Genomic DNA, 13,522 nt, shown 5'->3' on the forward strand with positions numbered 1-13,522 from the left:
GTGTAGTTTCCTGTGGATAATTTTATTAACTTACTTTATAAATAAAGAAATAAATTCCCAAAGCAAGAACTTAAGGCAGCTTTGCAGTGGGTTGAACAGAGCTATGACTGAAACAGACACAGGCCAAATATAGACTGTTTTACCCATCCCTAGAGGACAGGATTAGATTTATGGGGACACATACTTAAATGCTGACTTGTCTTTGAAATGTATGTGAATGCAGAAATAAACAGAACAGATTGATGAGTGAGAACCGTGATGTTATAAGTTTGTATATAAAATATTATCCTGATTTCATGTGTGTATGTGAAATAAGTAGCTGTTGAGAAGGAGCAGAGAATAAAGTGTCAAAGTTGGTGGAATGTTTGAGGAGATTGGCATGAGATAGTTAATGAATGACAGTTGGAAGTTCAGTTTTAGTGAGAGAGTGAATGTGAGCAGAAATGAGTATGAGGGTCCTTCCAGACAACCTCCTAATTGGGACAAATAAGTGGGTTGAAAAATGGCAGGATCTTAAGGAGAGTCCAAACATAGAGCTGTCAGTCACAATAAATGCTCCCCAGTTTCCTAACAGGTTCAGTTGTAGCGGATTTTAGAAATCTGCAAAATGGGAGAGTGGGACATGTCGGAAGTTTACTTTTAATTTTTTTATTGACTCTTTGAGATTCACTGGACCTCTTAAGTGCTGATCTGGATACTTAAGTGTTCACATAAGGATATTTCTTGGCATTATCTCTCCTGACTCTCCTGATGCATTCGTTTTCTCTATAATATAAAACCATTATATTTTATTCAAATTGTATCTGATTTTTCTTTCAGCACAAGATTCAAGGAAACTTACAATATAGATTAAAAGTACAGATAAAAACCTAGTAAAGCCAACTTTTTGAAATGCATTAAACAGGCAATCCTATTAAAACTCTAATTAAAACATTTTAAAATGGAGTTAAAACACAATAAAGAAGATAAATGTATAGCACACCCCATTAATGTATAGCATGCCACAAACTCTTCTGGGAAAAGTTACCACGAAGGCTCTCTTCTTGGACTCTGAACCTGGAGGCCCAGGTGTTGGCGGTGGCCAGAAGGGCCTTTGCACAATTTAAACTTTTGCACCAGCTGCATCCATTCCTTGAGAAGCCAGATCTGGCCACGGTAGTACATACCTTAGTTATATCTCGTTTGGATTACTGTAACACACTTGACGTGGGACTGCCTTTGGAGAGTGCTCGGAAACTTCAGATGATCAAAAGAGCTGCAGACAGGTTGTTAACTGGGCCTGGCTATAGGAAGCAGACAACTCCCCTGTTGCAGCAGCTCCACTGGTTGCCAGTCTGTTCTGAGCACAATTCAAAGTGCTGGTTATGACCTTTAAAGCCTTACGGTTCAGGTCCAGGCTATTGGGTGAACCATATCCCCTTGTACGAACCTGCCCAGGCCCTGAGATCTTCAGGAGAGGCCCTTCTCTTGATCACACCTCCATCTCAACCTCTGTTGGTGGGAATGAGAGGGAAGACCTTCTTGGTAGCTCCCATGACTTCCCTTCTTCCTAGGGAGGCCAGAATGGCCCACTCCCTGCTGCCTTTTCAGAGGCAGGCTAAAACTTTCTTATTCAGACAGTCTTTTAAAGATGAAGGTGTTTAGGATATAGTCAGGAGGTGCTGTGGCTTTTAACTTTGAATATGTTATGATGGATTTCAACTATGAAATGTTTAGTGCTGTATATTTGTATATTTAAAATTATGTACTAATGCTTTTATGTTAAACCACTAAAGTCCCCTTTAGAGAGATAAAGCGGGAGATATAGATAGATAGATAGATAGATAGATAGATAGATAGATAGATAGATAGATATAGTCAAGGGTACTGAAAACGAATGAAGTTAGTAGAATTAACAAGGACACGCCTATCCAATTCCAAGCAGAGATATTCTAAAGACAACCAAAACAATTTCTGAAGGTCTGAAGTTGGAGTGATATTGATCTTGATAATACATTTCATTCAGACATTTCTGGAATTGAGAGACCATCACTTACTCAAGATCTTTCTACAAGAAAGGGATTTTGGAGATTGACTGATAATTCTCCAGAAGGGTGATCCTTTCAGGGGTTTCTTTTAAGAGGTCTAGAAATGTATCTTTCTGCAGTGAAAGTTTCATTATTCCACTTACTTCCTCAGCCTGGCCTTCTTTGACAGTTTTATCAGCCAGGAAAAGCATAGGTCCAACACAGGTCCATCTGTGGTGGCAGTTTGTGGAGCTTTGGCATAAACAGCACACCAATAAAATCCCATCTCCAGGTCCTTGAGCAGAACGTGGGACAGGGTACATGGTGAGGGGCACCAAATCATGACAGACCTCTGCAACTCCGCCTTTCAACACCAAGGCCTGTACAGCGAACCCATATGGACAGAATATGGGAGGTTCAGCATTTTCCCCACCCTTTTTCATCCAGCCAGATTTTTCTAACACAGGTATTGATAACATGATCATCTAGGATCAAGTTTAGTAATGTCTCCCCATTTCCTCATCTGTCACTGAGAAACAGCATCTGCCAAGCTACTTAGGGTATTTGAAGTGGCGGGGGGGGGGGGGGGTTAGTGACAACTAATATCCTGTGGATCTTCCCTCTGTGACACTGCTGCCCTATTCTGTATTTCTTTCTACCAATTATTTTTTCAGTGGCTGCTCCCTGCTTCCATATTCGCCACAACACCCCCCCCCCCCAATTTTCAATAGGCCAAGTCATTAAAAACATTTTCTTCCCTCATAAAAGAGAGATGTGAAGGCCAACATCCTTCTACAGAATAGAAACAAACTCTATAGAACATACTTTTTCTTACTGTCTCTTTTTGCTGTTTTCTCCAAGACTGCCCTCCGTCTCAGGTAATCATTCTGGATTTCATTGTACTTTGCTGTATGTTCTTTTATAAGATCAGTGGTTTTCTTGTGGTGTTTCTTCACAAGATCCTTCATTTCTTTGTAGTGCTTTTTCTGAAGTTTTACAAATGCTTTTTGTTGTTTGAGTTCTTCAATAGTTTGTGCTTCAACCTCTGTAATAACAAAAAGCAATGTTCCACTGCTGTCACTATTCACAGGGACAAGCAAATGAGCATTAAAAATGCACAGGAACAGGAAGTTAAGAGACTTAATCATACTGCTCTTTATGTGCCTTAGCTATGTTTTTTTGGTAAAGACATACTTGTGTTATCTGCCATTCAAGAAAGTTTTCCATAGTTGAAAACAACTTAAGCCACGTATTATATGATGAAAAGAAATATTGCATGTGAAGTAGCCACAAGCCTAAATTCTGCTGTTAGTTCCAACTAGACTAAAGCCACTGAATTAAATAGATCAGCTCACTATTCATCAATTATTCAATGGCCTATATTTATTGGAACTAACCAGTAGGATTACCACCATAATGTGTGAGCCAGTATATCCATGCCAATCAACCATTTTAGAAAGGAACTGATTATGTAGAAAGATTTTTTAAAAATCCTCTTTTTTGTACTACAGTTCCTACAATACTCAACGCCAGCATAGCTAACATGCTTGTTATGTGATAGGATCTTGTCCAGCTCTCAAAAAGAAAATCTAAGAATTACAATATTTGCACAGTACATTTTTTGTTCTTGATTATAACATCCACCATAAGATTACTAATTCTGTTTGCAATTAATACTTGTGTCTTAATCTTTGATCAAAGGCCTTGCTATTTTCACAAATAAAAACTAATCAGCACAAAGATCATATTGCAAATATCTATTTACCACATAGATTCTGACTGATCACATCTATAAGTTTCTTACCAGTCAGAACACTCTGAACAAGATCTTCTGTTTTCGCTGGCACTTTCACAGAACCTAAAGACAAATAATAATTATAATAACCAGGGTTTTGAAATGACTAACAGAAGCTTCAGACAAGAGGTATGCTACTTTTCTCTGTAAGGTAAGAAAATTCCCTTTAAATTATACCAATATTTTAAATCTATATTTGCATCTAATGTTCCCTCCCTGGCGGTGAATGACTTTGTATTTTCTCCTTTTTATTTTGTTTTCCAACCACAGAGTTCCTTCGGGTTAAACTTTCACTTTGGGGTTATTGAGCAGTTACATCCTTGGGGTGTGTTGCCAAGGGCAAGCTGAACATTTTAACCCCTACCCACAAATTATCCACTCCTTCTGCTTAAATTCTGGTTGCAATCCCTGTCATCCCCTTCTTCCTCACTTTTCTCTCTAATTGTGGATTGTGGAGTTACTAATTTCCACCCAATTTTCTAGGAATAATAATAATAATAATTTATTTATACCCCGCTTTATCTCCCCAAAGGGGACTCTGAATGTTGCAAACTGAATCCCTGCTGAGAGAGTTTAGTGGGCTCTCAGTATCTGCTGGGGTCCCTAAAGTCCATGGATGCTCAATTCCCATTATATAAAATGGAAGGATACAATTGTGTCCTTTATATAAATGAGTGGTTGAGAAACCTGAGAATCTGTGAAATGACAGATTGTAGTGAGGTGTGTCTGCACATCAGGGTAATGTTGGACCAGTAGCAAAAACAAGGTTGGGTTGTTGTAGGTTTTACTGGGCTATATGGCCGTGTTCTGGAGGCAATTTTTCTCCTGACGTTTCGCCTGCATCTATGGCAAGCATCCTCAGAGGTAGTGAGGTCTGAGGATGCTTGCCATAGATGCAGGCGAAACGTCAGGAGAAAAATTGCCTCCAGAACATGGCCATATAGCCTGGAAAAACCTACAACAACTCAGTGATTCCGGCCATGAAAGCCTTCAACAATACAAAAACAATGTTTCCTCTTGACATTTTCCCCAAATTGTTTGGTTGAATCTGTGGTACAGAACCTACTTTGACTGCTTTTGCTCACTAGCACCTACAAAAAGTGAATCCTTGCTTCATCAAGCTTGGGAGGTCATGCCGCAAGGAAAAAGACTGACTGTTGTGGTGATGCTGTTTCATACTGAGTTTTCAGTATTCTTCTGCTTGACCTTCTGTAGGTACCTTTTCCTGGCTCACCTAACAAGAAGGCTTTTACTCTGATGCAGATATTTGTCCAACAACATGTACATGGATTGAAACTCAGAAAAGTTACTTTTATGGACTGCAACTTTCAGTAGGATGGAGAGAAATCACCATGGTCTCATGCCCTGATGCTCTCTGTCTGAAAAAGAGGGACAGGCTATTGTGACTTTGAACTGATGCTGATCACTGGAAGGCAAGAAATTGTCCAGCATGACCTGAAGATAAGGCAGCCTACCTGAAGAAAAGTGCAGCATTCTCCTAAAACTGGACTAAGAAAGGAGTGTCTGATCCATTCTGCATCCTAGCATTCCAGATGAGTGCCACAGTTGAAGGAGAAATACAAATTTGTCACTCTGAAGGTTGTGAACTGGATTCAATACCAGTATGTGCTCTCCAAATGCCTACATTAGCTGGAGGTTAAGATTGTATGTTTTGACCTGGCCTTGGTTTTTAGACCTGCTTTTAAAAATAATTCCCAACCAATTGATAAGGAACATTTTTACCACCTTACTGTAAATCGTTTCAGCGTCAAATTATAAATAATATATTGATACATAAAGTGAAAGGACAAGATGGCTAGCTGTACTGCCATCTTGATAAGGGTAATCTTCAACCTTAAAAGCAAAACACCTTACTGATCAGTCATACCGTCAAAAGGTACAAACAATACCAGAACAAAAATTTGATCCCCTTCCTTTTTTCTGTAGCTGTATTGTATTTTTCTGGGTCATCCATACAACAGTTGACTGATTGTGACTCATTCAAGATCACATGATGAGCTTTGTAGCTGACAGGATGTGCTACTTATTTTGCTACTGATGATAATACATAGTAGTTCATTGGCATCGAGACAGCTAGTTACAAATACAACCTTTCAAAAAGATGCAAATAGGAATATATTCATATATTTCATACATCTCGGGTCTAAATGTGTGTGTTCGTCTTAAAGGTTTATTCATTTGCATGCCTCACATCATCCTCATAAAAAGGAATTACATTAATAATACAATACATTCCAGTTGTTACCTGGTGTTGGTTGACTGGGAGCAACCTGAGTTGATGGTTTAGGTGTGAGGGAAGTGGTGTGGTTTACTCCATTTTCAGCAGGTGCAGGCTTCGGTTCATTGTGAGCTTCTGAAGGGGTGTCTCCCTGTTCTGCCTATCAATATAAAACACTTTCTATTAATATGCATGGGAGTGAATCTTGTGTTTATGAAACTTGACCAAACCTGTTGACATTCCAAAACTTGGAAAAGGTAAGTGTTTTGAACTACAGCTCCCAAATATCATCAGCAAACATGACCAGTTATCATCCTGACAGGAAGATTCTGAGAGTCGCCTCAAGTCCCTTCGGAGAGAGAGGTGCGGGTTATAAATAAATAAATAAATAAATAAATAAATAAATAACAATAACTTAATTTTAATACCTCACCTCCATCTCTCTGAAGTGACTCGGGGCAGCTTACATGGGGCCAAGCCCAATCAACATAATTAAAACGTAAGACATTAAAATGTACAACAACCGTTTAAAACAAAATAAGAACAACATCATTATAACAATCTGTAAAACAGGCATCAAACCAACAACCAATAGGAAAATTCAATGTCTCGTCATGGGTGGGCAGAATGGTGCAGCAACAATTTAGAGGATATGGGTAGGAAGTAAAGTGCATAACAAGAGTTATTATTAACTCTGGTTCAAAAAAGTTACTTTTCCAGTCTCCAAATTCTACCTCCATTAATGTACAGCTCTCTAACCTTAGCCTGATATTCAAATGTTACACTGCAAGCATGTTAAAGAAGGTTGCATTTGTACAGTGACTACATAAAAATTTCATTTCCATTTCAGAAAGCACTTTAGAAAAAGAAATACTTCTAGCTTCTATTGGAGTTTTTTTTTTATCTCCTCTGATTAATTATGAAGGAGATGAAAGTTATCTTGTCTTCTGAAAATAAAAATCCTGCAATTAATTACAAAATCTGTGGCTGCATTTATTTAATTGCCCGGAAATAGTATTTAAGCATTTTTTTAGATCACTTTATTCTTTTGTTATTATTCCATGTGGCTGCATAAATGCAAGTTTATTTTACAAGGCAAACATAGCATAGGTTGCATTTTAAAACATGGTTTGTCTTTCCATAACCACTAAATTTGTTAACACTTTGAGTGGGCTAGTAGTATAAAATATTTTTGTGGTTCCTTGTATTTAGATCAGTTTCTTTATGCCTCTATTCAAATCCTTCCTTGAAAGATAAGGCGTATGCCATCTAACAAGTCCAGATAGGACAACTTCTGCCTAGAAATCTCAGTATGCTACTCAATTGTAACACAATAAGTATGGCGATTAAAAAAACAATCTATCAGTAGAATACATTAGGCACGAAGGAATAGAACATTTTGCAAAATGACAACTCTATTTTCCATTTTAATGTCCCAGAAGTCTAATTACTGATTCACCCCCAAGGCACATGAATGTTCCCAGGACAGCTGTCCCATAATTATATTTGACAGATAAGCTTACACAAACAGTACCTCCATTTTTGCCGCATGTCGGATGAGTGTATCTGTAATGCTCAACTTGTTTAAGCATTCTTCACAACCTTTCCTTCCTTGTCAGCTCTCACTGCCCATGTTGAAAGCTCATTCTCCCCCTCCCTCCCCCTTTTCTTCTTTTACAACATGCAAAACATCTTACAATTGTTTCATCTGTGGTCATATCTCTTAAAGCACACAGAAGATTCCTGGAACACTCATGGCATGGGGAGAAAGCATTGTGAGACACTTCATCTCCTTGAGTTATGAACATTTCTATTAGAAAAACCTGTTGCCATGGCACCTCGGTGAGTTAGTGTCACTCAGCCAGCTTTCATTTTCATTCTTCATTGGTAATAAACCAATGGGGATGGGCAGTTCTCTAAGCATTTAACCTCTTCATAAGAGCTCATAGGTACAGAAATTGGGGTGCGAGTATGAATAAATTATGCTGAAATTTGTTTTAGCATTCCCCTCTGTGAACATTATACATTACAAATAGATCTCCACTGCACCAATTTAACTCTTTACAAGTTGCAGGTTGTGGGTGTTATCTTCCTTGCAGAATGCATCATTTCTTGTATGGGGGCAGTGACAAGAAAGTGATCACTGCTTTAGGTTAACTAACTAGAGAATCTGTTTTATAAGGCACCTATGGCCTCATCTATTTTCACCAACTGCCTCAAGACTATGGAATGACCTGCTTGAAGAGATCCAATAGCTAATTGAGTTGTCAGAATTTAAGACCCAACTGAGGACCCATCTATTCCGGCATGCCTACCCAGTCAACTTTGAACCATGGGTTTTGGATTTGGGTTCTATTCCCATGTGTTCTATGTATATTTATCTTTGTACCATGGTGTATTTATTTTGTAGTAGGGTGTTAATACATCTTTGGTGTATTTATTTTATAGGTGTGTGTATATATAGATATATCAGTGAAGAGGGGAGTGAAAGGGGGCAGCCAAAAAGACACAGCTCCATCATGTCTCATCCACCAGCAGTTGAGATTGAATCCCGGAACTGATAGAAGGACAAGTGGCTATAGGGTCGCACACACATATACTCCCAAGGGCAGTGTACTATCTGCAGTGCACCAAATCAGTCCCTTTGATATGACAAGATATTTGATCAAACCCAGATTCTTACCTCTTTCTTTACTTCTTCTTCATCCTCCAGAGTCAGTGCTGCCAGCTGTATTGCTCTCTGCTCCATCAAGTTCACATATCTGATTGGGTTGGACAAGGCTTCAATAACATCTGGAAATCAGACAGAAATGTAGGACCAAACTTTTATTTGCTTTTGTATGGCAGTGCATCTGTTTCACAGAAACTGAATGGCCAGCTTCAGAGCCCTAAGTTGCTATTTCCCGGTCTGTTCTTCTAAAAAGAAACTGATGATGCATGATGATGCAATCTTATGCATGTTCACTGAAAACACTTTTTAACTTCATGAAGGCCTCTTCTCCACTGCCATATAATCCAAATTATCAAAGCAGATAATCCACATTATAGGAGTCGAGACTGCCATATAATCCTGTTCAAAGCAAATAATTTGGATTTTATATAGCAGTGTGGAAGGAAACTAAGGCCCCTTCCACACAGCTGTATAAAATCCACACTGAACTGGATTATATGGCAATGCAGACTCAGATAACCCAGTTCAAAGCAGGTATTGTGGAATATCTGCCTTGATATTCTGGGTTATATAGCTGTTATCATTCATGTTTGTGAAAGGAAATAAAGTTATGTTTTGTTAAAATGTTTATATGCTTCTATGAGTGTATCCCTGTCTTCTATGAGTGTATCCCTGTCTGGGATACCTGTTGTTATTAATGATATATTAATAGATTATATTTGTAAAAGAAAAAAAAGAAGCAACTTGGTAGAATTAAGGGAGTGACTGTGCAGCACACTGGAGATGTGACAATTTATTAACAGTCTTTACTTCCATAGCTTTTGATTATATGGGATGTTTATGCTTCTGCTTTACTATGTTATTATATGTTCAGAGTACCAAAGCAAATGCAAAACAAACCACTTCCAATGCAAAACACAAATTCCCTCCTCACAGATATTGGCGTTACCTGCATATGTATCAGGCACATAGTCTTTAACCTCTATGTATACGAATAAGGCTGGCAAAATCAAAGGCTGGTTCCTTTCATTCCTTAGGCAAATATAGTGATAACCTAAAAAGAAAGCGGAACAACATCTATGTTAATTAACGTTTAAAAGTAGGAGTTGTAAAACAATGATGAGTCAAGAAATAGTGGCAAAACACTTAACAGAGCAGAGTAGCTGAATTCACGTCCATGAGAAATAGACTTTGGAACAGGTATCTTCTCTTGAAATACAAGTTCCAGAATCCTTCTTGCTTGTTTGATCCTCCCACCAGTGGAGATGGAAAGCTGTCCATTAATTTGCATTGCCACAAAGTCAGGAAGAAAGAGGGGAAAGTGCTGGCATGGGGAAGCTGGAAATTTCTTTAAAAGCTTCTTGCATGATCTTGTAACAGTTTTTAAAAAATAAAATAAAATTTTGCTGCCACCACTTGAAAGCAAGTGAAGCAAAGAGGGCAATTTTATGGAAGTTTCTGACTTGCAAGGAGGGCTTGAATGGCAGAGAGTTCACCCTACATTATACTGATGGGTTTGTCTTTAAAGGGGGTTAGATAGACCTGATTTTGAGGTAGTTTTTCATTAGTACCAAGATAATTTTCTAGGAAGAATCTGGTGAAGCCAGCCAGCAAATGTAGTAATGACAACATCCATAAGTGTTGTGCCAAAATATATCGAAGCCTAATGTAACAGGGGCTGATTCTCAAGATTCCTTAAGACGTGCTGGTTTACTAGACTCCTCATAAGTACCACAATCTGTCATTTGAAGCATCAGAACCATTACTCAGAATGAAAGATTCAGCTATATGGTGATTTGTTTTAGTGAGCCTAATAAACTGTATTTTGAGAATAGGTGACACCTCCCCATGACCTGCATTATTTGATGAGCTCTGTGTTTGGTCCCAAATATGGTAACTGCATTAACATGTGCTCAGGACCATTCCATCAGATGATGTGTCAAGCTCTGAGAACATCCTTGTAAGCAACAAAAACTCTCTGGCTACATTCTGTGCTGGTTACATAGAGCTCAGATAAAGATAAGCACATATGCACTAGATACTGTATATAAATTTGAATTTCTATAAAATAAACATTAACTGTCTCAACCAGTGCTGTGAGTAGGTCAGATTGAAAAGTAGTGCTGGGCCTAGTAGTTACTTTGGCCAAAGTTGTTGTTAGTTGTCTGTTTGCCTTCCTGGTCAGTTTTTGAGCTCATCCTCATATTTCAGTTCTGCCCTACACACTATCTTAATTCAATCATAATTCACTGTTAGGAAGCCAAGATTACCCTACCTGGTCGAATAGCTGATACCGGCAATATTCGATGACCAATGAATTTTCCTCCTTCTTCATAGGCCGCTATCCTCAAACAAGCCAGAGAAGGCAAAACAACCTGAAGAAATATATTTTAAAAATATATTAGGTGTCTTATTGTATGTTTTATGTATAAAGCAGAAATAACAAAATGTACTTTTCAGCAATAGGTTGCTTGCAGTATTTTACGCAATCTCTGAGAAATTGGAACTGTTGGCACAAATATTTTTACTTTAGTATACAGCTCCTTGGGGATTTCAAACTGAAATAGAGCATTTGTAATAGCAAATTATCTATCATTGAGACATTTAATACTGGGCAAATGTGGGTGGCATTGCAATCTGTTCTGAGCCCCCACAATCCTGCTTTAACACTATGTAACACAAGTTTTGTTCCTTGGTTATATATGTCGTATCCTAATTGTTTCTACCACAGAGCCATGGAAAAAGTTTATTAAACTGCAAATCCGTTGTTTTTGCAGAACATCCCACAGCACATTTTGCTATATTTTTAATATCTCATAGAGTAATGGTTCTCAACCTGTGGGTCCCGAGGTCTTTTGACCTAAAACTACCAGAAAACCCAGCCAGTTTACCAGCTGTTAGGATTTCTGGAAGTTGAAGGTCAAAACATCTGGGGACCCACAGATTGAGAACCACTATCATAGAGTCTCAACCAATTCAACATAGTTTGTGGAGTATAATAGCTGAAGTTTCTGGAGTATAATAGCTACTTTCAAAGTATGTACTGCACAATTAAACAAGAATAACACTTTCTAACTAAGAATATATTTTTTCAAATTTTGTTACATAGTGTAATCTTTTTCTTTCTACTTGTCTGTTGGAGAGGTGGGTCTTTTCTGATGGTGCAGTTCTCCTTCTGTTAATTTGCTCTCATTCCTCATATAACACAACCGACATCACATTAACCCTTACAGCTGACTGTTTGTAGACAATGTAAAATAAGAGATAGAATGAGATGTTTGATCCCACAATTTTTGATGTCCACAAGCAGCCCATACATAATTAACTACAAGCCCATAACTTTTTAGATGGTATCTCATTCGTTGATTCATTTTCAAAGCCTTGAGAGAAACCAACTGGAAACAAAACAGGATGGTTCTAATGGCTTCTATGATACATTTATTTCATGAAGATGCAGGAATTCTTGGTTTCCACATATGAGAACCAAACATCAGTACCTGTTTGCTTTAAAAAATACTCTAAACTGAATTTATACAATCAGATTAAATGTGTTGTTTGATGTGGATTTTCATCCTTCTTCTGTAATCCTCTTTATTACAATAAGAAAGAACATGGGGCAGATTATTAAAATGTTCATATTTGACACATAATGAATCATTTTATATCATGTTGCATAATTCAATTTTTAAACAAAATATATTTAAGAATATCTAGTCTAGCACTTTGCTTGCTATAATCTGATGCTATAAAGAACATGTTTACTATAGTGGTTCATGGGTGGGGCTGTTTGATCTCATTTTAGAAGAAACTCATTGCGTGGCAATAGAACAGGCATTCTTATTTTCTCAAAACGTGCCGTACATGACTGCTGCTGAGGATTATAAAATCAGGTATGTAAAAGGTAGCCTGAATTATTGAAAGTGTTACATTTTTATTAATTCTTAGGTACAATACGGATGTGAACCTCTTATGGTGACAGAACTGTGATCAACAATGAAATCTCACATGTATGAAATGTATTTGTACATAAACCCACAGTTTGGTATAGGATTGGAGACCATGTCATATTGTGGCTACAAGAAACACATTTCAGTGCCGCAAAAGAAATGTCTCAATAAGAGATATAATCATGACAAACAACAAAAATGAGTAAGTTTTGGGCCAAATGTTCAAAGATGGGTTAAACAAATTTATAATACGCAAAGTGCCCAAATTTTGGTCAATGGGGAACTGACTAAATCTTGTAAAATACAAAAAGGAACCAGACAAGGTTATCTCCTATTCCCATTATTGTTTTTGTTGGTAATATGGAAAAACACCATAAAAAGGCAGAAGACATCAGAAGACATCAGAGGGGGTAAAAGGAAAAAGTTATAAGTTGAAAGCCTTTGCAGATGACTTAGTGCTTTGTTAAGACCACCCTCTGAACAGTAGAGATCTGAACCTATCTTGAAAGAATATGGAAGATTTCAAATTAATAAGGAAAATTAAGATTTCAAATTAATAAGGAAAAAAACAACAATGTTGACCAAGAACATTGGAACTACTGTTTTAAAACTTCCCAATAAGGCAGTTTTCCTGAGGGATGGAATTAGTAGAACGATTTAAAATGAATAAAAAGTTATTTGGATTTGTTACTGATAAAACCTGAACTTGAAATGGTTTAGGACTCTAGAGATGACCATTTAATTGTGAAGTTGTATAAATTGTTGTTAAAATATGAAATGGAAGAGGAAAAAGGTGAATCATTGTATAGTTACTTAGGCACAAAATCTTGCTAAACAAACAGAAATGGAACAATGGAAAACTAT

General features: G+C 37.6%; 1 protein-coding gene across 2 annotated transcripts in view; it reads right to left on the reverse strand.

Annotated features, from left to right (window-relative positions):
- The window catches only part of PLCB1 (phospholipase C beta 1), a 608,906-nt gene that overhangs the window by 83,603 nt on the left and 511,781 nt on the right, over positions 1 to 13,522 (reverse strand). For both annotated transcript variants that reach the window (XM_060785726.2, XM_060785732.2), the window contains exons 21-26: positions 10,987 to 11,086; positions 9,661 to 9,765; positions 8,724 to 8,833; positions 6,068 to 6,200; positions 3,811 to 3,864; positions 2,832 to 3,051 (exon numbers count right to left, since the gene is read on the reverse strand). In XM_060785726.2, coding sequence (XP_060641709.1) covers positions 2,832 to 3,051; positions 3,811 to 3,864; positions 6,068 to 6,200; positions 8,724 to 8,833; positions 9,661 to 9,765; positions 10,987 to 11,086 — 722 coding nt within the window. The remainder of the gene's footprint in view (positions 1 to 2,831; positions 3,052 to 3,810; positions 3,865 to 6,067; positions 6,201 to 8,723; positions 8,834 to 9,660; positions 9,766 to 10,986; positions 11,087 to 13,522) is intronic.

Source organism: Anolis sagrei, chromosome 1 (assembly GCF_037176765.1).
Source record: "Anolis sagrei isolate rAnoSag1 chromosome 1, rAnoSag1.mat, whole genome shotgun sequence".
Classification (NCBI taxonomy): domain Eukaryota; kingdom Metazoa; phylum Chordata; class Lepidosauria; order Squamata; family Dactyloidae; genus Anolis; species Anolis sagrei.